Source organism: Gymnogyps californianus, chromosome 1, assembly GCF_018139145.2.
Source record: "Gymnogyps californianus isolate 813 chromosome 1, ASM1813914v2, whole genome shotgun sequence".
Classification (NCBI taxonomy): Eukaryota; Metazoa; Chordata; class Aves; order Accipitriformes; family Cathartidae; genus Gymnogyps; species Gymnogyps californianus.
Window position 1 is genome coordinate 120,673,664 of NC_059471.1, and position 26,952 is coordinate 120,700,615.

At 39.3% G+C, this 26,952-nt stretch overlaps 1 protein-coding gene across 1 annotated transcript in view; it reads right to left on the bottom strand.

The window, feature by feature from the left end:
* Nucleotides 1-21,365, bottom strand: part of TMPRSS7 (transmembrane serine protease 7) — a 33,213-nt gene extending 11,848 nt beyond the window's left edge. Inside the window, exons 1-10 of the mRNA XM_050908712.1 lie at nucleotides 21,315-21,365; nucleotides 16,650-16,848; nucleotides 15,659-15,789; nucleotides 13,177-13,244; nucleotides 12,187-12,380; nucleotides 11,238-11,276; nucleotides 7,599-7,827; nucleotides 6,076-6,206; nucleotides 4,749-4,861; nucleotides 2,987-3,093 (exon numbers count right to left, since the gene is read on the bottom strand). Of these exons, the coding sequence (XP_050764669.1) occupies nucleotides 2,987-3,093; nucleotides 4,749-4,861; nucleotides 6,076-6,206; nucleotides 7,599-7,827; nucleotides 11,238-11,276; nucleotides 12,187-12,380; nucleotides 13,177-13,244; nucleotides 15,659-15,789; nucleotides 16,650-16,848; nucleotides 21,315-21,365 (1,262 nt within the window). The remainder of the gene's footprint in view (nucleotides 1-2,986; nucleotides 3,094-4,748; nucleotides 4,862-6,075; nucleotides 6,207-7,598; nucleotides 7,828-11,237; nucleotides 11,277-12,186; nucleotides 12,381-13,176; nucleotides 13,245-15,658; nucleotides 15,790-16,649; nucleotides 16,849-21,314) is intronic.
* Between the last annotated feature and the right edge of the window lie 5,587 nt (nucleotides 21,366-26,952).

The window sequence follows — 26,952 nt, forward strand, 5'->3', positions numbered from 1 at the left end:
TCAGTCTAAACAGATTTAAGAGCAGAAGCAGCTGTACTGATTCTTAGCACACTTGGCACACGTACTTGCTTGACAGCAGTGTAAGGTCAGACGCTGCAGTTAGAATGAACTCAAAGAAAATGAAAATGGATTATTGTATTGTTAAATGGACTAACGGACTATTATCCAGAGGTAAATATTTCCCTTGTTTATTTTGGCAACACCAGGCATTGCACCAGGACTAGTCTTCATGTCAATGAATGCAGTGAAATTGGGCAGTGATTTCCATGTGGTTAGATGTTGCCTGGTGTCCTGTGCACCACACTGAAGTGTGCCATAGGGAATGGCCATGCTCATTCATATGTTTCCATATGTGCTTTGTTTCACCCTATGAAAATGAAACGTCCTTTTAATAGAACTAGGAGATTCTGTTCGGGCAATGTGAAAAATAAACGAAGAAAACAAGTAAAAAAATAGACTCCTTTTATACATCCTGAAAACAGATGCAAAAAAAGAGTTAATTTTACAGCTTTCTACTATAGCAAAGTTAACTGTCAAAAAAAAAAAAAAAAAAATCTATCAGGGCTAAGAGCGAAGACTTCCTGCTGCAGGAAGTGATCTTCTCACTCATTTTAGTGTCTCTGTCATCAATGTTCCCAACCTAAAACAGGCTGCCAAATTGCATAGCAAAATGCCACCTAACCATCAGATTACCCTCAATTAGCCCACAGACATTTTCTACATTTCTCCTTCTGTCAATGACTTAGACAACTTCCCTCCAACAAACCTTAGCACCATTTTAAAAAAATTGCAGGCTGCATTGACCACTTCTCAGCCACATAAAACAACCTCATCTCATCAGAAGTAGAGGAAACCCCTGCCCATCTGTGGAAGAGCCGAGACAGCTACACCAAGGAAGCTATCTCCTCTACACAGTGAGAAATGCCATATGCTTGTGGGACTTGTAAGACAGAGCTACAGATCCTTGGGAGCCTTCTACTGGTGTTTTGCTAGCTATTTCTCCAGGTCCAGGGCAAATGGAGGTTGCAAGGCACCATCTGTAACTCTGTGCCATTGCTACAGAGAGAAACTAATTAAGGGGATCCTGTCCCATATATTGAAGCAGGGAGCGGGATACCTTTTCCAGGGATGAGTAGATACGTGCATGCTGTAGCAGAGACAATGGGATGTTGCACCAATGGCTTTAACAAAAATAAAACACTGGCAACCTCTTTGTTCACATAAACCTCTAATGGTCTGCTTACAGAGACTAGTCGATATTTCTGCCTATGAGAATTTCAGCAAAAGCAGTTCATCAGCTGTAACTCCTCTAACTAGGCAGAGGAACATTTGCATGTCCCCTGGAAGAAAGGTGAGGAAGAACTGCATGGTTGCGTTCAGTGTCTCTGGTTAGATAAAGTTGTCCCTAGAGGTTTGAAGGAACCTTATCTGCACCATCTTCGTGGTAGCAGTCTTTATTTACCAAGATCAGTCTCCTGAAGCTTCTTAACCCTTTTTACCTAAGATAGCAGAATATGCATGCTATAAGCTGCAATTGCAGGAAGCTGAAAAGGTGGGGTTCCCCTCCCCCCATTTCATTAACCATTAAAATTTGGGGAAAAAAATAATCATATATCAAGATGTTTCATCCTTTAAATCATTTTTTTTCCATGGAAAGTAGACATAGAACAGAAAATCATAGAGGTTCAAAAGCCTTATTTTCAGTGAAAAAGACACTTTCAAATGAAAACTTGTCTTGGTCTACTTATATTATCAGCAACTTGCAACAGAAATCAGGAGCATGTGTTCTTGTGCAGTACTTCAAAAGTAACCCCAAGTGCATTTCTAGGGGTCATACTCTGACATTTGATTCTGTGGAACGTGTAATTGGTAGGCTTATTTAAAAGCTGCTCTTTCATATAGAGAATCCTTACAATATGAACCCATAATAATTTTTTCTCCAGATTTTACCTTTATTTGATTCATATCTCAGCCATCTCTAATATCTCAAATCTTTCCAATTGTGCCGTAAAAAGAACAAAAAACCCCACAAACACACCAAATGTTGTCTGTTTTGGCTGGTGTTTTTATGTGCCCATCTAGTCCAGCAACCAATTCCCATCAAGGCACAACTTGAGGAACTGTAGACAAACCGAATTTTCTCTGTGTAAGTACAACATAGTATCAAAGAATAGAGAAAGTTTTTTCTCCTCTAATTCTTTCAGTTACACTCTTAAAGGCCTGACTGACTTAGCTTAGTTTCAGTAGTGAGTTCAGAAGTCTAGTTTCAAGTCTGATCTTACTGAGGTTTCCATTTGAACAAAAAGTTTAAAAAATAAAAAAATAAAAAAACCCCTCCATCATTCTAAATCTAACCTTGCCTCATCATCCAGTGACTGAAAGATGACTTAAAAAATTGAGGAAAAAATGAGTGGACAATGTGCATGGGAAAGCAGCAGTATTTTAATAAAAAAAATAGCAGCAATATTTTAATAAAAAACACTTAAGAAATACAGTGGTACCTTGGCAGCCAATCTGTGCAGTTTCTCTTTCAAGAGCCAGTGACCGGAATGCGGAAGCAGCTACTCTTCCATTCCCAATAATCTCATTGTAATAGCTTTCACTGAGAAGTTAATTAGGTTCGGTGTCCCCGTGAGCAATCATAGAATTAAGTTACACTTAAAAGGGTTTTAACAGACCTTGTTCAATGATCCCAGAAAACCCAGAAGTATTTTAGGGTTCACAGGACATCCACCTTGACCCAAGTCTTCCCATTTCTTTCTCACCAGAGAGTACCAAAGGCTCTTGTTTTCATCTTTCTCGTACTTTTCAATAGAAAAATTTTTTTATATGTATATATATTTTACAAAGAGCCAAAGTGAAAGAATGGTAAGAGACACCAGTGAAGTATCTCTGTCTTTGTGGAAACTCTCCGAGTGAGCTGCCGTAGTGATGGGAAGGCTTATTTTGGTAATGTTAGTTTAATAACCCATGCAGAAGTACTTACATGTGTTCATTAATTTTCCACCACCCTCGTTCACAGCCTTTAATATTCTTCTCACTGATGGTATAGTTATGAAACTTCAGAGCTATACCAAGGCTCTTCTGTGGAGTCTGTTGTGAGCAAGAAAGACAGTGCAAGCAGTCTTCTTTTTCCTTTTGTGGACACAGTACATGAAAGTCTTTAGACTTATCTCAGCAATTACGGTGCTTGGCAATGCCATGCTCTGGGAGCTGTGCTGACTTTGCCAGCTCAACAGCCAGCATTTGAGACACCTGCCAGCTATTCAGTCTTGAGTAAAAGCAAGCAAAGGTTGGCAAAGCCCCACCACAGCTGCAGGCTTTCTCCCCCTCTAGCCAACAGTCCTTTCATCTTCAAAAAGCCACTGGCCATAGAAAGCAGCTTTTGTATCAAGTTCAAAGCACTCAAACACATCCAAATCTACTTGTGTAGGGACACACAGCCCCAGCGGATTGTTAGCTAAGGTACCTTACTGAATACCTGTGTCACCTTGGTAATGCTAAGAGTTATTTCTACCACAATATTGTAGTCTTCTGCTGGCACCTGCTCAGCCAAGCATTCTTTACCATTTGACAAAAGATTTTTAAGCCCAGCAGTATCATGCGGGTTCATAATTAATTAGAATTTCTTCTATTAAAAGGAACAGAACCTTTTTGCAAGACAAGGCAATGTTCCTTTAAAAACAAGGCTGGTTCAGGACAAGAATTCAGACATGGAAATTTTTCTCCTTCTCTCTTACAGAAAACATGATTTGGGAAATGAGGGAAGTTTCAGCACTGAACTACTGGGAAATTAAACTGTTTTGAGAGATAAGTCTTGGGGGTTGCCCATGTTAAGCATCCAGAAACTTTTCCCTCAGAAGTCCAAGGTGAATTGAAGACCTGAAGTTTAGCAAAAAAGTAATTGCCTTAGCTTTTCTAGAAGAGGAAGAGGCTGTAAGTCATGACTAGCTGGACTCCATTTGGATTGGTGTGATTCAAGACAGGCAACCACTAGCTTAACCGGACATGAGTAGCATAAGCAGAAAGATGAGTAAACAGCGGACTGCATCGTATCCATTGCCATATTCTTTAGAGAGGAAGACACTGAAGGGCAAACCATAAGTCAAAGATCATATTTTAGCAGCATCAATAGGGAAACACTAACGTCAGACAAGGCATGACAAAACTATCTTAAACCGATGTAAACTTTTGGTCATTTGCTTTCAGGAAAGTACCTGAAAAGACACAGAAAAAGGATACCAAGAAAAAACAGTCTGTGGGATTGTGCTGATAGAACAGACCATCTTAGAAGACAAAAATTAAATTTATTAAGCATAACAAAACAGACTGAAAAGAGATATCAGAGAAACAGCAGTAACAACTAGGTTAGAGGAGTCTTTTGTACATAATTTTTTTCCAAATTTTTGGGGGTGGGAAGTGGGGAATTAAAAACAGTAAAGTCCTACATTCTCTGCCGCGAAGTAATTCTGCAGGCGAAACATCAAAACTTATCTCAGCTGTTCACCTTTATAATAGGACAGCTTAGGAACTATGTTCTCTTCGTTAAGAATAAGTGCACAGAAAAAAAAAGAAAAAACCTAATACAAAACACCTGAGCACAGCTAGCTTTTCAGCTATGTCATTTCTATAAACTGCCACATCTGTAAGGATGCAGGTTATTCCCTACACAATTGTTTCTGCTATACTTACAGGTTCTGTGTGCCCAGAACATACAACAGTGCCTAAGAGAAAGAGATCCACATTACCTGGAAGTTCCATGCACAAAGACATTTTGGAGGATAATAGCTCGGGTAATAGGGACTTGTGATTCTCCCTTCATAGCCAATTTTCTCTTTTGTCACTATTGCTTTTCCACACCCTAGGGGAAAAAAAGGAGGCAAAAGTTGGTAAACCTTAATATACTTCCAGCAAAGGTATTCAGTGGGCTAAGCATCCAAATTTATCAGAAGTCTTCCACTGCAAAACAGGGCAGCTTAGGAATTACATTTATCTGGGTTCAAGTTGTAAAAAGGCACCCTTCCCAATGATGCACACAGACAGACAAGGGATGTAAAAGTCTAGGAACGCTTGCTGGGCTCTGCAGGACCAGGAGAAAATATTGTGAAGTTTTATATCGGTTGTTTCACATCAATACATCCACACTACAGTAGTACATGAGGATCTCTAGTCTTGAAACGCAGCCAGTTAGAAGAGAAATGGACAGCGAGCTAATCTAATCAGCCTCCTGGAAGCCAAAACTTTCTTTTATGACTGCTCAATGGATTTAGAGAATTCATTAAAAACAAAACACACACAAAAAAAACAACAAAGAAAACCCAGCCCTGAATTTAAATCAACGAACCAAACAAAAATAACAGCCCTGAATTTAAAGTTACTTATGATGGAGAATTCATCACATGCTTTTATGATAGTATTTTAATGTTTAATTACTCTCAACATGGAAAGTATGCAGCATCTTTGAGCAGATTGAATTTCCTCGCATTGGACTGTGTTAGATTTTTTTCTCCTTGTGCTACTAGCGTGATGTTCCTTGTACTATTTGTGATTATCATCTAACAACTTCTTAAAGCAATAAAAAGGAGATGACGGTCTTGCCGCACAAACATAACTGACTCCTTTGTGTTAATGAGGAGGCAGGGACTGATAGAAAATGCAGACAAAGTTACTGAAGTTTTATTTTCTGAAAGTAGTTTTTAGTGCTGAACTCCTTCCACCTTTAACATCACCACTGAGTCTCCAACCAGGAGAGAGGCCAGAGCGGTGCTACACCTGGAATAACAACTCCATCTACTGGCACACTGCAGTCCCGACCAACTGAATTCAGTCAGTGCTGGTTTCAGCCTTCTACCTTCGTATTTCACTTAAGAACAGCTAAACTGCACAGATTAAATTACTCAAGAGGAAGGCAGACATCAGTAATGCAGAAGAGATGAAGGAGAGAGACAGGCATGTAGAAAAAAAGAAACTGAGATACAGGAGTCATTTATGCATAGTCAGGAACATGACAGCTGCTTTGGGATCTTAGACAGAAACAGTACAATAAACACATTTCCAAACAGAGAACAAACCTACTTTCTTGTGTAATGACCTCAAAATAGCCATGGAATTCCTTCTGTTCCTTTATTTGTGCTGCCTTAAACATTACCATCATGAGATTATTTGTGGACACAAATGACACCGATGAATCAACTGGTTCACAAGCTCTGAGGGGAAAGAAAGAAGAGTACATACCGAAGCAACCGGTAAAAACCAAACAAACAAAAACCCAACACGTTGCTCTCATTCTCTGCATAAATGTTCCACTGGTGCAGAGCTTACCTATTTCAAAGCCTAGTAAAAACTCCATGCTCTTAAACACAAGAGTACCTGTTACACAAGGCCAGTTAGAAACTTAGTATTGGAAAGTCACTTCTTACAAAAAAGAAAGAAATTGCAAACAGGAAAAGGAAGATGGAATGATTAGCTCTAGGAGACAATACTAACTTTCAGCCTTCACTCCAAGCAAAAATGAATGAAGCCAATAGTAACGAAAAGCTTGTAGAAAGAGAAAAATTATTTTATTAGACCAACAGTTTTAGCTTGGGATTGGGGAGTGGGAAAGACAAGCAAGTTATTCTTCAAGTCAGAAATGAAGAACCTGAGCCAATCAACTAGTCTCATTAAAAAAAAAAAGTTACTTTCCATATGCATTACCTAGCAGATATCCTCAGGCCTCTACAGATACTGGCAAGTAAGTGAACACCATCTGCTGTTTCATAGACAAGTCAGTGAGTGATTCAGATTACTAGAGGACAGCTCTCCAAGAGGACTGAAAAGCCAATGCTCTTTTTTGAGGCTTACACACACACTGACAGGCCAGAGAAAAGGATTTCAGGGGTCAAAACACTGAGCTCTTTGTCTACTTGATGGAGGTGCTGACTTCAACTTTTGGTATGACATAGCCCTAATGGAACTAGCTACCAGGAATTTCAAACAAAAAATCCCCAAACAAGCCTACTGGATCATTAGAGAAAAAAAATAGAAAAATAATTAAAAAAAAAAATAGTAGTCCACATCCCTCAACCCATCAGAGCTTCAACTCTAGATTTTAATAACCCTCTAAACTACTCAAATAGAGCAGCTAAAAAAAGCACTGAACTGGTGAGTGGCGGTAAGTATCCAAAGAGTCATGAGACTTAGTTTTAGAACTTCAGTCTTCATATGAAGAGCACTAATCTTCATATGGAAGAAGAGTTTGCTTAGGGGAGGAAATGTTGATGTTTTCTTTTAGTTAGCATCTGTTTCCCAATAAGAAACAGAAAATTCCGCTCAGTAATGTGTGAACTTCTCATAGTTCTGCAGCTAGGTGAAGATGCACTCTAGTTGAAGAATAAAGAAGAATTTAAAGAATATTTAACTGTTTCTTTTATTAGCAAGATAAACTTTTCCACTTTTGTAAAAAAAAGTTTTCTGCCAGGTGTTGTGTGCATAATGCATGAAGATCAGAGTATTTTTAACAAAACAAACCAAAACCCACCAAAAATGTAGTCGACAAATCTACAGAAAAACACTCCCAAATGATTGTCAATGAATTCTCAATGAAAATTTATACTCACCGGTACAGTATCTTATGTTTGATTGGCATCAGAGAGTCATAAATGGTTAGTGAGTCAGTGATGCAGTTATCTGCTTCAATCTGAAGGGTTACTATTGAAAGACGAATAAGATGGCCCACTGAAGCAATCAGCTTAAAATAGCAGATCGTTCCCTCTGAGGTAGCATGGATATCCAGAGGAAAGTGCTCATGTAGGCGATCAGCATACAGATCATACATACAATTTGTTCCTGTGGAAATGTCACATTTTCAACACTGGACACTCACTACAAAACCGTTAAATCCTCATGGAGTACAAAAAAAACCTAAAAATAATTTTTAACTAAAGCAACATATGAAAGCATAGCTAAACGTGAAAAAGTAGCCTATGCCACTCTTTGTCTGCATCTCAGTTACAAGTCTGTGGTCAAGGAAAAGTCTATTCATAGAACTACAGAACATCACAAACAGTGCTGTAAATAAGTCCTTGTAGGGTATTTGCACAAAAGCATCGCCATTTTGTACAACAGGTATTTGCAGTTAAAGATCTATGGAGCCTCCAGAGGATAACATACTTAAATCAAATAATTGTTCGCTGGGAAATGTTCATCAAGGCAGAAATCAACTGCTCGCCCCTACAGATATTAGGATATTTATAATAAATAAAAACAAAATAAAAATCAAGCTACATTTTTTTATTACTCTGGGGTTTTTAGATTATTGTTCAAACATCAGGCTTCTCAATGTTTTATTGTGAAATGAGCTGTAAGTGCTACCACTAAATTCATATTCACCAATTCATTCAGGCTGGAAGGGATGCTAGGACCTTTCTTGTTCAACGCCCTGCTCAAAGCAGGGTCAAAATTAATTCAGACCAGGAGTTTGTCCTGTCAAGTCTTGAAAACTTTTGCAGCATTAGAAGTCACTGTCAGAAATGGAAGTACCATGAAATGTAAACAATACAGCCTAGCCTACAAAACACTTTTATTAAAAAAAGGCAAAAAAAGACTGTGTCATAATTTAGATAAGAATCACCAGAAAATTACCCTACTTGCATCCAATTTTCCAATTAAGCTGAAACAATTGTTGCTTTCAAGTCAAACATATTAAGGTCTTTACTTCAATTCAATATTGCAGCTCCCATTCAGCAAAAAGCTTAGGGATTTTTTTGTTTGATCATATCTAAAACTCTTAACATAGCTCTTGGAAAGATGAGAGGGAGGAAAATGCAAATTAGGGAGAATAAGATCCAAAGTAAATATTTGCATTAATTTCTGCCTATTAAAAACACAAGTCTCTGAAATAGTTACTATCGTGGAACACCAATTAGAGCATTGTGAACGTTCACTATCAATTGCTGACTAAAATTAGATGTTGGCCTTTTAACCAGCAGGTAATCAAGACAGGAAGTGGCAGGCTTTGTCTGACTTCCACTTCTAATTTACAATCTTGAAACTAATGCTATGAGTGTTCATGAACAATCTGTAAGGGTCACATACTGTTCAACTGAATTACAGTTATAACTATTTAAAGCTTTGATTGAGCCATTGTTCTTCCTTCTTGTTCTTATCTCTTCCCAATAACATTCTTTTTTATAATAGTTATTTGTGCTTATTTACTCACTCCTAACAAAGCCAGCTTGGATCATAATCTTTAGAATTATATGACTACCTTTATTTCTACTAAGTAGTTAATAATGTGACAAGCTCACTACTGATAAGGAACACGGTGCAGAGATTTCAGAGCTGGCTCTGGAACTAGAAGTAATGCAAGCACACAAGTTTGAAACCAAACCTGGATACAGTCTTTACCCGAGCAGACCCTGCATAGCCAGATACCATGGCAATGCAGGTCACTCACATCAGCTGAATCTCTACAAGTCCCTTCTCCAACCCATTCTTCAATAAATCTGCACTCCAGTGCTGTGCCTGAACTAATAACTAGGTGCATCTTCATGCCAAAGTAACTCCATTGCTCTCAAAATACAACCAGGCAATGCACCTTCCTTGTATGCTGCTGCATTAACACTTTAACCTCTGCACCATATTCTATAGTCCTAAGCAGACACACTCAAGGTACCCCAACAAATGAAATTGCACCAGTATAAGACTTTCTCAACTCCTGTGGCAATCCATGTTGTTGTTCCCCTGCAACTTCATTGCTTATCAGCACTATGCTTCTCATAGATACCAGTTGCCACCTGGGGTTGACTACACTGTAAGTCTCTGAAAGACGTGTAGAATATGGCAGGTCATCCTTTTCCCTTTGTGTGAAAGATACCATGTGAGTCCTAAAAAAGCCTTAGCATCGACATTTGTGTTGCGCTGTTCTTATCTTCTTCTCCCTTAGGGAATGCACTCTCGAATAAATTGAAACATAAGAACTGACTGTACTAATTCCTCTGCCCTGGAACACTGAACTGGGAGATGAAATTGCTATACAAGTAAGCGCCAATGCACAAAATTCTTTTATATAGTTAAAAATGCATGTAAGAATATGTGACAAAGGCCGATATTGCTGTGCTTTTCAGTTTAAGTCAGGAAAGGTTTTGAGCTAATGAATGCTGTAGCAAACTTGTCTTGGGTTTCAAGAAATTATGGGCTGATACCAATCCAAGCATTGCAAACCATGGTCCAGGGTCTGTGGCCCAACGTTCACCTGTGGACCACAGAATCAGGAGATCTTGACTTGTCTGCACTGACAAAAGGAGTTGTTGAATTCCGAGAAAGTATGCAAGCTAAAACCTTGCAAGATAACAGAAGTGGAAATCACAGATAGAAAAGTAATTGTTGAAATAGTACAAGTTGATGTCTCAGAAAAGACAAATACAGACATGGAAAGGCATAAAGCCCTTAAAAAAACTGAAAGGGTGCAACTTCACAAGATGCAAAGTAAGCTTGTGTCAAGGAACAAGGGAGGCCAACACATCCCTACCTGATTGACAGCTGCTGGCCCAACAGAGACTTATCAGGTGTCTGCATCAAAGGTGATTAGCATACTATCACTTAGCCTAGTAGCACATTTTTTCCAGGTACCTACTCCACATACTAGTGAGCTAGTACTGTACTTTTAAACTGCTGTACTTTCAAGGTGCTTGTAAAGTCTCTGCACACTGTCAAAGAACCTTACTGGGAGGTTTACAACATGAAACCAAGCAGATATATCAGGGGTGTCTCCCATAACCCTGGCAAAAATGAACTGCTTAAACTAATTTCTGTTAGGGAATTCATTCAAAAGAAAAACTCATCATTAATCTTGAAGAAAAGGGAGTAAAGAAGGATAAAGGATGGACAAAAGCATTGCTATCGTTTATCTCAAAAGCCCATAAATAGATTTAAATTCAGTACTGCCTGGTTTAGGAAAGCTTAATCTTCTCTTCAACACACAGTGATCAGCAAACAGCTAACTGACTGAGTTTATTTCCTACCATGCCACCAGCTGCATCTGAAAAATTTACCAGTCAGACTAAAGGCAGATAGTTTCTGTATTTGTCACATGCAAGACTCTTGGTCACTCTTATAGCAACTCAGGACATAAACGCCAAGGCTGAATCTAACCCTCTTAAATTAACACTGAAGAGTATCTTTGAGTCTAAGACATGAACTAAAAGCTTTGTTCTCTACCTCTCCTCTGCCAGGAAGCTGCCAAAATGGTGAATTACCTGTTCCGGTTGTTGACCAATAATCTGACCGAAGACCTGCTGCACAGAAAAAGAGTTATGTGAGTCTTTGCATTTGCCCAAAATCCAGAATTCAGGGTTTAATTCAATCACACTTCTTCAATCATAACACTAAATACACAGGACAAAACAGCTGTCTCAACAAGGGAGGCTGCCCAAGCCCCCTTCATTTCTGCAAATTCTGCAAGCAGCTTTGGAGGTATTATGTCCCCAGACATCCTAGCGCCTGAGGCAAGAAGAGACTGCATGTCAATTAAGCAGTCAAATTTAACTGAAGGACTGAGACAGAGGTACCCAGGAGGTCATTTTCTCACCCTTGGCCACAGTCTTTTTCAGCTTTCAGTTGGACAGAGTTGTTCAAATGAAGCTTGTTCTGTCCTTTGTTCACAGAGCTGAAAATCATACCACATGTTGTAGCTAATTACATTAAACAGATATTTGAATCCTACGTTGCTAATTTCTTCCCCAGACAGGAATGGCACAGGAGTTGTTTAGTGAATGGGCGGCTTTATAATCCGTTTCTTAATCTTTAATAAAGGGGTGACAAGAATCTCATTTTTAGTGGAGGGCCTAAAATTTGATTCATGTGGAAACCTTATACCCTTCATCTTTTTATACTTTTAAAGTCACAGACTAACCCAAATCTGAGCTGGCTAGAAGGCATCAGGCTTAGCTCCTGAATTTGAACATAAGCACTCCAAGTAAAGGAAGTTTTGCAATGGGTGTTCACAGGGATACTTTGTACCTTGATTTGACCTCAAATCTGATTTTGATTTTCCTTTTTTTTTTTTTCCTATAATAATTTTAGTATTAGAAGCTAAAGATGCTGGATGAAGATTTTGGTTTATTTATAGAATTTGCTACTCCAAGATAAAAATGTTTGCTTAACGAAGTGTTTCCTCAAGGATATGGGTGTGTGCCTAATACTAACCACTTAGTACAATGGAGTCCATGTCGACCGCAAGGCCCTGAAGACTTCCCACCGAGGTCCGGTTAATGATACTTGTCTGAATGGAATCCTTTAAAATGGCAGCCACACAATCCTCACACAGCACTTGGCCTTTCGCCTGTGGTACCACAAATACGATCCAGAAATGAATAAGGAGGCCTCCATTGTTGTTGTTACTGAAATAAAAATGTCCTACAGATTACCATCATGTTGAAAGTTTTCTGAAGACTAGACTCTGAACACAAGCTTCTGAAGTACAAATTTAGAAGAGTATGGCTTATTTCCATCTTGCCTTGTTGCTTTGACACACTGAATGTATTTCCTCTCCTGAAAAAAAAAAAAAAAAAAAGCCCAAAAATGCAAAAACACACTGCTCACACCCAGTTGGGGATCTTCACTAGGCTGACATCCTGAGGGCTCTTGACTTTTGAGGTCTATGGAAATCATCATATCTACTTGAATTAGAGTTGGATTATGTCCTAAAGATCATTGGATTGGAACAACTAATCCTCTAGCATTAATTGCATACATAATATTAGACTAAATGTACTTTATTGCAGTATAGGGATTTTCCCCTTCTTCTGTCAGCAGAAAACAGTTTTATACCAATAACATTACTTATAAAATATATGCAACTTGGACAATAATACAGAGTTGTGCTCTAACAGCATGTTTAAGTGGTTAAAATTCTGTGTGACCTATCAGCCAAAGCATCACCAAACCTCTTTAGGGACATTATTTCTGTTTATCTTAGATTACATTCCTGGTAGACAATACTGAACTGCTTATACGACTTTAGTTTGCCCTTGCTTTTGTGAAATGAATTGGTACAGGTTATAAATGCATTCTGCCATCAGTACAAGTGCATAGCAAAGAGATTAAATCATAACCACCAAAAATAGGTTTCTCTTGTGGGCTCATTACATTATATACTACCCAGCACAAATACAAGTACATTAACCACAGTTTTACCTGACTTCTGAGACTGTGGACTGCTTATAAAATTTGGAGAAAGAGGAGGTTGTGTAGACCAAGTTCATCTGAAAGAAAGAGTATTAAGCCAATGAAGATTTAGCATTTCTGAAAATCAGCCATACCTAGAGATGTTATATGCCTAGGCTTTCCCACAAACATCCTCTTTTCCACCAAGAACATGCAATCTGTGCACATTTCCAGACATACAGCAGCCGAGCTAGGCAGAGCAGCAGACATGAAGAGACCAGCTCTGCAATGCACCCATAACAAGTCCAATATTCCCAGGAAACATCAAATCTTCTGCCTGTGGCCAGCTGATGTATACAGCAATGCTTTTTCCACATAAATGAGTTTTGAAAAGAGTGCACATTCTTTGCCCAGAAAATCCCAAACACAGAGGGCTTCCCTATCCTGATGTTGAAACTTAGGGCCAGTCTTCAGGAAATAAGCATGTACTCACAACATTTTGTGTGTTGGTACTAAGGTGCAGTTAACAGCATGTATCATCAGAGCTTTTTCCACAGAATCGCAGAAAGATTGAGATTGGAAGGGGCCTCTCGAGATCATCTAGTCCAACCCCTCTGCTCAAAGCAGGATCAACTACACCAGGTTGCTCAAGGCCACGTCCAGTTGAATATCTCCAAGAACAGAGACTCCACAGCCTCTCTGGACAACCTGCTCCAGTGTTTGATCACCTTCGCAGTTTTTTTCTAATGTTTATGTAGAATTTTCTTGCCTTTCAATAGCTTGTGTCTATTTTCTTCATTAACGGCTTAGTATTAACATATTTCTTTCCAATACACAATGTAATATATGTGGAGAAGGAAAAACTCTGCTCATTTCATGCTGTGGGACTGCCTTTTGGGAAAGCAAGCTCTCAATTCCACCAATTCTTTGGATGTATGTGACGATAACTTTCATTCCTCTCGTTCAAAGACGCACACTTCTAAAGCCACAAGGTGGCATGTACCTCAAGCTGTTCAGACCTCATCCTGCTGCTTAATGGTTAAAATTAATGCCCAAGGGACTGTAACATAGATTATTTTAAAGCAAATGCTGTAAAAATCACATTAATATTAGTCCCTAACTTTTAGTGTTTGACACAGGAAGTTTGGACAATTATTTTAAGGACCTAAATAAAATGAGTGGAGCTCAGTCTTTCTCCATATTACGCTACAAGGGATTTTATATATTACTGTTACTACCAAAGGGGAAAGGAACCTATCTTGAGAGGTTCTTCCACTACCACTCTGGGGATCTCTGGGCCAGGAGCCATGAACAAAAGGGTTTTAAGGACAAAACCAAACAAAACCCCAAATCCCCCACATCCCTACTAGCAATTTTAGTCAACAGTCGTGTCACCAAGAAGTGCATTTTCAGCAATGTAAAATCTGTTTGTGAGTTCAGGCAAAGTTTACTGACAAAAAAATAATTTCCAAGTTACGTTCAAGTAGGAGGTGGTGACACTGGCAGTTCACACCTGCTGTCACCTCTCTCCACTGTGTGCGACATCAGCAGGATGCTCTGGGACAAAAGCAAGACGCAGGGCTCAGCCAGTTAGAGCTGCTCCATGGAGAGTGGGGGAAGGACACTTGTCCTCCTTGTCTGGCACCCCTGCCTGAAAGCACTTCAGTCATTAAGGTGCAGGACTAGGAAAACGAGACTATCTGCTTTCAAGCCTTTTGTGATCCAGCTTTTAGAGGGGGGAGGGGGAAGATAGAGCTGGAAGACAGGAACATGAGTTCATATTATAAGATGACAGAAACTTAGCAATTATTCAAAAATCTCTTGGTTCCATCTGACATTATTATTATTTTTTTGTTTGTTTAGCAGTTTTCTTACTATTGCTTGAATCCTTATGTGGACAGTGCTGCATTTCCTGGCGTTAATGTCTTTTTCCTCCCCACACCAAATGTCTTTAAAGTCAAATTCGCTCTGAACCAAGATTCCCACCCCCTCTTCCCACTGTAGAGCAGCCTTAACTGCCTACAACAGAGTGCTATTTCTGCTTTGACTGATGCAAGGTGTTTGGGAAGAAGAATGGTCTTTAGAATACCTGCATCAGAAGGAAATATAAATATGTTTGAGAGCTCTAGGGTAATTATAGATGCTCTAAGGCAGAAGACTGGCAGCAGATACCAATTTAAATGCAAAAGACTTCATCGGTGTAATGTCTCAAAAGTGGCAATTAAGTTTTGAAGGGCTTGTGTAGAGTTCTATTCATAGACTCTGATTTGTGGGGGGAAATACATAAAATTTTTAGTAAATGTAAAAGTCAAACAGACCTTTTCAAAACTCAATTTGTGATTAACAAGCTGAAAGCACTCAGTTCCTTCCTGCCTCCAGATAGACACCCTTTGTACACAGTCTTCCGGAGGGGGGGAGCAGAACACCACAGCAGACTCAATGGCACCTGAAAGTTGCACCTCTTATTCACAGCTCTGATCTTTTTGCTAGCCAAGCAGCCCACTCATCTTACCACATGCTGCACATTCTCTGCCATGGAGAGGAATTCTTTTGACTCCTTCTGCCTATATTCTGGGAGAAACTCTATGTTGGCAACACGAAACAGTCCAACAAAATACAATGCCTCTTTGTTTTCTGCCTGAACTGCAAGAAACAAAGATGACAGTTAGCCTCCAGTTTTTTTTATTTTTTTAGTAACAATGAGAATTTTTTTTCTGATTAAATTCTAAACCAAATTAATCTATTCAGCCTTACAGTGGAAACGACTACCAAATGAACACTACATTTTCACAGCCAAACTGTTCTAGATGAGCACCACAATATGAAGGTTAATTGAGCATCTGTTCCCTACATGCAAGATAAGATACCACCATACAAATGAACCAGCATAATGAAGGCAATATCAACATCCAGATTCTGGAGCATCCCTAAGGAATCTTAGGCAATATTAGTGTTGGGGATTTAAAGAGGAGAACATAGCTTTTACCGCCCACTTAGACACATCAAGCAAGAAGGAAACACTCTACAGAAGTGATAATTTCTTGTCCTGTCCAGTGTTTTTACAAGTCTTAAAATGAATATCTGCCTTCTGTATTTTACTCCCCTTTAATTTCTTTAAATCTATTCTGCATGAGACACAAAGAATTTACCTGGTCTTCAGCAGGCCAAGAAACACAGTGGAAGTCAAAATTTGAGGAATCAAGTTCATAGGAACCATCGGTCTGTGCAATTAGCTAGCACATGTAAAAAAATGTTTTGCATAACACTTAAAATAAAAAGTCACACTTCCTAAAGCCAGCAGCTATGCCTGCTCTTATAATTACTTGTTAATTCAACTGTCTGCAGTATTAACAAAGACGCCCAAAAGTCTTTCAGGCCCCATTTAAATAAGTTTCATGTTTATTTGAGAAACAGCCTTCAGGACAAGTGAGATCCTAAACCCAACTGAAAGTGCTATTGGGGATAGTGATGTATGAAAGTGGCATGAGCTTTCAGCAACTCACCAATGAAGAGCCACAGTAATGTCCAGGTTACAACTCCTAAAATGAACAGAATGACAGTAAAGAGAATTATTTTGTTTTGAAAATTCCACAGCAACTTATCTTTTTTCTTCAATTTCAATTTGCCATGTTTTTTCCTTGCCAGAATCCTCTTTGCCAACTTATCTTCTGCAGCTACCATTTGGACTGAGATGTTGGCTGCCTAAAACAAGGTGAAAGACAACAAAAATGTGGAACATTTGTAACAGCAATTGACTGACCAACGACTAGAAGAGATTCCCACACATATTTGTCTGTTACTGCATATACACAACTATAACTTAGTAGCAGTTTGAAACTCCAGTCAGAAAGTAAGGTCCTTTTCTTCCTGACACTTGCTGATATAACACAGAGTCAGTCCCTTTCACATGAGGATATAAAAACACAATGTACCCTAGAATAACAGCTCACTGTGCAACAGCTACCTAGCATTAACCATCTGAATGAATGCTAATACCCTTGTGCATCCCTCATTAGTGTAGATTAGCCCTCTTTAGTCCAAAGGGTAGACAATGCTGAATTATCTTGCGCTGTCTGCAGCTGAGAAGTATACACAGACAAGTACTGCAGAACAGCAGCTTTTCACCAGCAGCTTGGTAACATAACCTAGCAAGGTGTCTCATGACCCAAACAGTTGCTATGCTTATGCAAGTTTGGGGCAGAAGCAGACACACGTTCAGCCATCCATTCCCTTTGTGTGAAGTGGGAGGGAGGGGTTAGCACAATATTCAAATAGTCAATCCTTTTTCCAATACTATGGCTTTTCATTTCCCTGCTAAAGAACCAAGAGACAGACATATGCACACTATCATCGCTTCCTCCAGCCCATGGTCAAAATGTCACTGCCGTTTGAAAAAAAAAAAAAAAAACACTTTCTTCTTAGACCAGAACTATCCCAATACAGGTGGGCTCAACCCATTCATTCCTCAGAAAAAAGTCTCCACTTCCTTTCAGGATGAGGAGCAGTGGGTACAGACATCCTCATCCTGCATGTCCAGCTCCCTCTGAGAAGTTCCCTCCAGTGAACAAGAGGACACAGCACAGGTCTTGCTGGGATGGGACCTGGACAAGGTCATTACCTGGATATCCAGCCCCTTGACAGTTTATTTGAAACTACAGTCCCAGATTTTCTAAAATTAGATTCAAAATATCTCCTGACTGTCTTATCTAGGTAGAAAAGACTACTATGTGACCATTTCTGCATTTGCAGGAGCAGTTTCTACTTCCTGTAAGTATCTTATCTATCTACGATTTGGTCTGTTCTGGAAAATCTGTTTGTACCAGCCCCTCCCCCAGGCATTTTCCTCTGCAGGAGATAATCAACACATTTAAGCATACAAATAATGTCTATCAGTTGCTGCAGGCACAGCAAGAGCTGCCTGGGGAAATATCCAGGACTTCATAAAATTCCTACTTGGAGAGCTCCTGTGACAGTCAAACACTTTGTTGTGAGATCAGCAAAAGGTTCAGTCACCTTTTCTCAAGTGAATTCATTGTCTTATCTATGCAGAGGTTAGCTGGCGAGTTCCTGGACCACTCAGGGCATTAATGACCAAGTGCACTGGGTATGAACACAGGCATAGCTGTGATACCCAGCTGCACCAGAATTAGAACTACAAAAACCATTGAATGTCCTCCTTATATCACAACTATAACATAAGTTACATAATATTGCCACATCAATAAGGAACACTCAGGAGAAATACTTCAAAACATGTTGATGCTAGTGAGAGGGAAGCTCTCAAGAGGCTGCCTTAGGAAGCTGTGGGTTCTCCATGACTGGAGGTGTTGACAAACACCAGTCAGCAATCAGCAGCAAGAGTTTTAGTGGGAAGCCTTCTGTGAAGCACAAAACCGCCTTTGAGACAAAGAGACCTGGCTCAGGAGCTCATACATACAAAGATGAAACTGAACTTCATCATTTTAAAGGTGAAGACCAAAATAAAAGAAGATCTTTTTCCTTGTCTTTGGAATAGCTTGATTCATTTTGAGGGCATCTTCAAAGTGGGTCTTCCCCCACCTCACAGCTGATTTTATGCCACTTGTGGGCTAGAACCTACTCAGAGGTACATCATCAGCAATGCAAATCAAGAATCTCTGAGAAAGACCAGTGATAACTTGCCTATGATTTGCTCAAGGTGCAGATAGCCTCACCCTGCTGAGGGACAACCCCCCGTCCCATCACCTATCCCCTTCTGTGCCCACACAAAAATACAGCAAGGAATCACACAATCACGCTAGAACAGATGCGCATACAACAGGATAGACCCTGACTTGGGCAGATCTGGCTGTTCCCTACGCTCAATAGGCCCTTCTCAGCCTCTGCAGAGCTACAAGGGGTAGGCAGCGAGCAGAAAGGCTGCAACAAGCTGCCAGGCTATTTACCATCATTACATTCTTTGAAGCCTCTCAGAAGGTACACTGAAAGAGTGTGTTGCCTGTTGTAGACACCAGGATCATTCTTCATCCCTACTAACTATATTTCATGTAAGGAGGGAGAAGACTATGAAAGTCAGGAAGTACCCAGCTAAGAACTGCACTCCGAGTTATCAATGTGGGATGCTAAGTTTAATACAGTGGCTACAAAAACTATGTGCTGATGGAGCTTGACACCCAGGAAACGGCAAGCATAACTACCAGCCATTTGCAAAAGTGGTGCTGTGAAATAAGCTACAATAACTGGTTGTTTCCTTCTGCCCAACACTAGTAGAGCCACATCTGAAGTACTGTGTCCAGTTTTGGGTCCATCAGTATAACAGAGATGTTGATAAACTGGAGTGATTCCAGTGGAGGACCACCAAGAGGCGAGGGGCTGGAGGATATGATGTGCAGCAAAAAGTTGAGAGCCCTGGGGTTCTTTAGCTGGACACAAGAAGGCAAGGACAGTGTGAGTAAGTCTAATTATAGATTTCCCTATCTAAAGTGGGTTATGGAGAAGACAGAGCCACACTTTTCTCACTGGTGCAGTGAAGAGACAGCCACAACAGTCACACACAGCAGCAGGGGAAATTCCAGCTAGACTTGGGGGGGAGGGAACATATTTCACCATGAGCGCTATGCACCTGAGCCATGCCCAGAGAGGTCAGGGAACCTCCATCCCTGGAGATATTCAAAATTCAGTGGGACAATGCCCCAAGAAATCTGTTCTGGCTTTGATGTTAGCCCTGTTTTTTAAAAATTTAAAAACCTTCAGAGGTCCCCACCAATGTAAATTTTTCTATGATTCTCTGATATTATGCCCTAGTAATGCTTTCAATAAAAGAGCTCTGTGTATCCTCACAGAGAGAGCATAAGCAACATCACCACAAATATCCTGACAGTCCTGTGGTCAAATACAATGGCTAGCAATCTTTGACCTCAGAGTTGAGGATGTTCAAAGATGAGATGAAAAATTACTAATAAGTAATAATGAGTAGAGCAATAAGACCTGGTAGTACACTTTACAATTTCAAACAAAACATGAAAACACTGAACTGGAAGATTTCAGACTCATATCTTCTATCTAGGTAATTAACTGCACTGGTTTTGCAGGTTCTTAAGAAGGACTCGATTTGCCCGTCTTCTGTATTTTTAAAAAACCTTAATGAGTACAATTCTGTTTAAGGATGAAAACCAAATTGCCCATTTGTTTGTTTAAAGCTCTGCTCTGTCACATAAAGTTCCCTTATACACTCAGGTGTTCAATAGGACAGCTCGAGACAACTCAATGAATGTTCAGTTCTGACATCTAAAATTTGGACCACTTTGATCAAGATTCTCCCAAGAATATTTTATATTTAAGTTTTCGCATGTCATTCCTTTTTGTAGCTGTAGACCTAACCAGACAGATTTATTCTTAAAAATTAGATCCTGTCAAGGATCGTTAAAGACTGCTCAAGATTGACATCACTGGACTATAAGTATGCCCTTGAAACAATTAATGTCTTCATTGCATCTACTGCAGTTCTAACCTCATTTTAAAAAAATGCACTTCATGTATCAAGGCTTGCATGGCAAAGTTCTCTGTTACACAGGATTCATAGGAATATTGAGCGTGCTACACTTTAAATATTTCCCTAGGTTATATTAGTTTACCATAAACATTTTATAATAAGAAAAACAAAGGCAAAGTTAGGATGTTTGCTTCCTAAGGATCACAATTTTTAATTCAGCTTTCCTCTCTACTGCAACTTAGTTCTCGTGTTCTAGAATTGGTTTCCAGCTAAAGTTGCAATTTGACTATCACCATATACTAAATTATTTAATTACTTCTTTGTCATGAGTTAATGCTCATGCAATAATCCCCTTCTGTATCTTCTCAGGGAAAAGCAAAACATATTACCTACTTTAATGTTGCCTTTCTTACCTAGAAATTTATTTCTTTTTGGAAAAACTTGCTGCCATGACACCAATATAAGCTTTTCATATTGGCACACTGACATGCCCATTATTTCAATTGTCTGAAAATACATGTTACTGGCAATCTGAAGATATGCAAACATATGTTGACATTTTCAGATTAAATTATAAAACAGAAAATTATACCAAATCTAACTGTGATGTTAAGTTTAATACTTGAGAATTAGATCATAAGAGATCTAATAGTGTCATAAGTGTATGAAATCATGAATGCTTAAGTCACCTACTTACACTTAGTTCATCTTCAGGTTTAGCTGATGGGTGATCATTTTTTTCATCCATTCCAGCAGAATTAATTTTATTGCTTGTCCGAGCTGAAAAGGAGCCTTGCACCTTTTCTCAGGCACTGCTGCTACTTCTGAAGCTGAAGACAGCTAACATCGATGTCCGGGACCAAAAGAGGCATCAATTTACTTTGATGAGTTTCCAGTTGTAATCTCATCTGCCCTGTTGCTCCTTTGCGAATATCAGAAGGATGCTATCACGTAACTTTAGACATCAAAGTCGGACTGAATAAAATAGGCTTTTCATAGTCTTTTTAAGCTGAAATAGACTGCAACTTGTTAAAACACAAAATCACAGTGCTAAAATCTATACATCCTAAAAACTTCACAAAATTAGTTGCCGTGAACAAGAAAAGTAGCAAGTAAAATGTAAATATGAGAGCAAAATCATGCAACTAAAAGAAGGAAAATAAATGTAAGCACCTTGAGTAAGAGTGCTGCAAATAGCAGATAGCAACTGCAAACCAAGAGCATTTTGACTCTTTTCTAGAATTTTGTAATGTACCTTTTGAACACTCAAATTTGGTTATTTTACTGTAATCGAGAAATAAGCTGCTCCAGGCAAAATATTTCATATTGTTAAAACAGATGAGGCTTCAAACTGAGAATCCTTTTTGTAATCAGATGCGGGAAGTCACTTGTACCATAACAGTTCCATCCTATTTTCTTTGGTAATTAAATATTTATAGAGGATGTAAAACAGTACTTTCCTCAATGGATGCTAACTATAGAGCTGTCTTTACTTTTAAGTGATTAACAATCTCAATGCCTTCCTTGGGTCAACTTCAGAAATGGCACTGGAGAAATGTCAACTTTTTATTAAAAAAAAACCAACCCATGTATTAATTTATCTTTGTTAGTCTAGGTTTTACATCTTCAATCATAAGAACTTTAGCAACACAGTGGTGTAGAGGTATAGAATAGAAAAGATGTAGTCAGACGTCACAACAGGTGAGCTCCAGGCGCAATCTACGCTCTGTCTGTGTAACCAGCAATAGATTGCTTCAACTACAAGGCAAAAAAATCCTACAGTTAGATAATGTACTTGTAAACTAAAATATTTCTTGTCTGCGTGTTAGTCTTTGGCTTATGCCCTGAAGAACAATATTTATGTCCTCAGTCATTGTTTGTTATTTGTTCTAGAACTGCAACATATTTTAACCATATGAAGTGATACTTTAAGCTCTGGGCCTTATTGATGCTTTAGTAGCATTATTATAGTAGCATATTAATTTATTCCATATTACCATATATAGTTGCTTCCAACTCCCACTTTTTTTTTTTTAGTTACACTTAATTTTTTTGGGACTACTGTGGTCTCTTAAAGTGTTCATGTAATTCCCAAAAGCCTTCCATTATCCTGTGCTCAGAGAGTTACTACGATACAAATGGTATTTCAGAAGCTGGTCCATAGATTAAAAGAGCATTGTACATAAAAATACTTTCCCTTTGTCAGTATCAAAGTCTTTTGCATGTTTATTCAATAAGTAAGTCCTTTATGCTCTGAGGAAGCACAGTTATCATCTCCAGATTTTGCTCTTCTTCAGCCATTGAACTTCATATAATTTCTTCTGAGAAGATAAAAATAACCATGGTGTTTGTTATTGAAGTAGCAACAAGAGTCAATCAAAAGGTATAGCATTAAATGTGTGCTTTAAACCTGGTAAGAAAATTATATGCTATTTTCTCTAGATTACACAGAAGTGCTGAGGTGGAAGTTATTTCTATTCCTTCAACGAGATAAATAAAATTATTATGCACCTTTCACATACCCAAGGTGTATATGGGGCCACTGGTATGAAACAAATAAATGAAGCAAAAAATAAAATGATGGAGAAGGAGGAGGAGGAGGTCCTCCAGGTGCCAGAGCAGAGGTCCATGCTGCATTCCATGGAGGAGACCACGCTGGAGCAGATGGATATTCCTGAAGGACTGCGGCCCATGGAACGCCCATGCTGGAGCAGAGGAATAGAGTGAGAAAGAAGGAGCAGCAGAGAGAAACCGTTGTATACTGACTGTAACCCTCCATCCCCACTGCATTACTCAGGGTTTGGGGAGTGAAGGGGGGTGGGCAAGTAGAAGAGTTGTGAGTGAAGAAATGAAGTTAAGCCTGGGAAAGGGGGAAGGAACAGTGTTGTTTCAATGTTTGCCTTTTTGCTTCCCACTACCCAAATTAGTAGTTACATTTTTCTTTTAATTGGCAATAAATTAAGTCAATTTTCCCCAAGTTGAGTCTGTCTTACCTGTGACAGTAATTGACAAATAATCTCCCTGTCTTCATCTCAAATCATTATTTTTCTCTCCTTACTGTTCTTCCCATTTTCTCCCCCTGTCCTGCTGAGGAGGGGAGGGAGGGACTGAGCAGCTGGGTGGGAGTTTGGCTGATAGCCACGGCTAGCCCACAACAATGTGGCAGCACCTGGTACTTACTTCCCCCTCTCCTCCTTTTAAAAAACAAAATTAGGGTTTGAGGTTTTTTTTTTGAGATAAGTGCATTCTGTTTCCAAGTAAACCTAAGAATAAAAAGGTTGGCAAACTGAAATAAAACATGAAACACATTAGAAATAAAATCATCTTATGAAAATGAGCACTGCTGTTTCCTTCTGTTTCATTAATTGCATGTTCCCTATATAAAAAAGTCTGAAGATTAAGAAAATTCAAAGCTAATGCAAACCACCAGGTCAGCTTGAAAAGTTAATATGAGCCAATTATTCCATTTCTGAGCTCTGTGGAGAAACGTGCTTTTACATAGGTCCACCTGAAAGGGCTATTGGCTTTAAGCCATTACTTGGTATGCATGAACTGGTACTAAGCAGCTTGATTTTATCTCCTGCAAGTAATGCGTACCAAAACATGACTCTTACCTCTTTCTTACCCAAATCAACATAACACCTATGTTGATTAGTTTCAGAAGCATCCTATTTTCTTGCCCTTGTCATGGCTTCCAGACCAGTTCCACCTCCTCATGCTTTCCTACTACTACAAAACCCACTGTCACAAATCACAGACTTCTCAGTTTATTCACACGATGACAGTGACGCTTGGTTTTACTCACATAATTTTCCCTTAGGGCTGTGGTTTCCTCATGCACATCTGTTTGGCAGCCTGACTCTGTTTCCCATCTCTCCAAGACCCTCACACAACCATGGGCAGCTTGTTAGTCTAATCTGTGACCCCCCCCCAGCCCACTGAGTCCCTGATTAAGGGAAAGGCTGCAGCAGATCTACACAGCAGCCTCAAGCCACAGCTGAGATGTCTGCCTATATTACATAGATAACATGGAGGAAGCGGGGTTACCAGTGATTCAGCTCTCTAGGAGAAAAAGCTTGTCTTGTGCTGCACAAACCTAGTGCTATGCTAGGAGAGAGGTAGGGTTCATGTCCCCTGTCTCAGACTGCCTAGAAGTTAGGCATATAAATCCAAGTTTGTTTTCTAGACTCAGTCTATACACAACAGTGACAGAGAAGCGTTCAAAACAGAGAAGATGAATCACACTTTCACCACTGAGTACAGATAGAAAAGAGGCAATTATCTTATCTTATTTTAATCAAACCTGTCATCTACAAAATCATCTCAGTGTAATAGAAATCTTTCCCTTCTGAGCAAAGCTGCCTTCGTGGTCAGTTCAGAGGCAGTCTGTCTTGCTCCTTTAACTGATAGGAGCCTAGAACCAGCTTGCCAGCATCAGTCCACTAACACATCAGGGTACTCTAGAGAGCTACTAACCTCAGCATGACATTTTTTTCCAAACTGAACATTAAAAGTGACAGGGTTTGCTTGTATTTCAGGATCTCCCTTTGCTAAGCAGCAATGTCTAGCAAGCTGCACAAAAACATGGGAGGAATAGTCGTCCATACACAATGCGAAGTTAATTCTACTAAAACCTGGTTTTAGTACCTATAAGAATTATCTTGCATATTGTTTGTATCTGTTTTTCTTTAATCAAAACTCAGGTAAAGCACAGGTCTTAACATGTCTGTGAAAACTAAACAAGGGTTTAAGTGATGATTTATGATAACATTTGAAAGGACATCCATAAAGATTCTTAAGTCAATTTCCATCAGAGCTGACACAGACTAACACTGTATGATTGCATATTTTGTCCCTTGAATAATTTCTTCAAATTACAGCCAAGATTACTTCCAACAGAGGAAGAAACGGTTTTGGCTGTCCTTCCCAATAACCCAGCCAAATTTGTAATTCAGCTTCATTTTGAACCTAGAGAAGGTCAAATACTTATACCTTTGATAAGCACGTACTAGTAATAACTGGTATGATATTAATAGTCTGCAAAGATCTGCATACACGCAGGCAAGTCATTAACATTTTGGATACATCTCCTCCATCACAGGAGACAGAACCAGCACACAATAGCTGTTTCTGTAATTTTTTGGAAGCTCAACTTGTGAGCAAGTTGAAGTGAGGTTTTTATCGAAGTATGGAAGTGGGTAGCAATCAATTACTAAATACTAAGTTATTAATAATTGTCTACTAACATATGTTTCAGTATCAACTTTGAACCTCTTTCTCCTCCTCCACTGAATGAATACCATGCTGCTTGCTTTCAAGATCTTTGTCATCTGGAGATGCAACTTCAAATCACAGCGCTCATTTATTTTTCTTCTCCTTGAGCTCTTACTTAATTTCTGATTCCTGACAATGCTTGACTATGCACTAGAGGCCTCTGATGTAATAAATTTCCAACAGACAAAATCATCTTGGAAATTACAGGCAATTGAGCTGTCTTCAAAGATCCAGACATGACATGTAACTGCCATTGACAAAGCATATCATCTGAAATGAAGCAGCTGACCGCCTTGCATAGCAGCTTCCCTGAGTGCTAATAGAGTTATTTTACCTCGCCTATGCAAACTGAGAACAGCTTAGTTATTTGTATCCCCATCAATTTAAATTAAAATAAAAAGGCTAAGTGAGCACATCTTTTGGGCATAGCATGCATTTATCAGTCTGTGGCATTTTAAGGACAGACAAGCCCTGCTATTCCATCAGTTAATGGTCTTGCACCACTTGCCTCTTATTGGGGCCACTAGCTAATTTTACTCTCAATTTCTCTCTTGCTTATGTGAAACTGGACAGCTATGTGTGGCAGGGAGCAAGACAAGTAATATTGACACAGCATACATGAATCGTACTACTAGATTAAATATGGCTTGTTAGGACAATCACAGTGCTAGAAAACCTGCTGCATTTCAAATAAATAATGTATAAAAAAAGATAGAGTTTCTACAATAATGAGGTTGACCCAGTTGAGCTAGTGCTGAAGCCAATGATAACACCTTCTACAGAAGTCAAGTCATGGCAGCGCTTTAGCCAAGCAAAAGCAACGTTTGTAGCTTTTCAGGTGATGAGATGTGCTGATGTGCAAACTCCCATCTAGCAGAGTGCTCAGTCACGTGTGCTTGGATAGGTCAGGCCTGAGCAGAGTTTGACAAGCCAAGTCAAAGCACTTTTACTGGTGAATGTGTCTGTGCGACTCCTGCAAATCACACTTCAGTTGGTGCCCTGGTCCTTAACTGGTGCCCTGTTGAAAGTGAAAAAAGATGAAATTTTACGTTCAAGGCTTC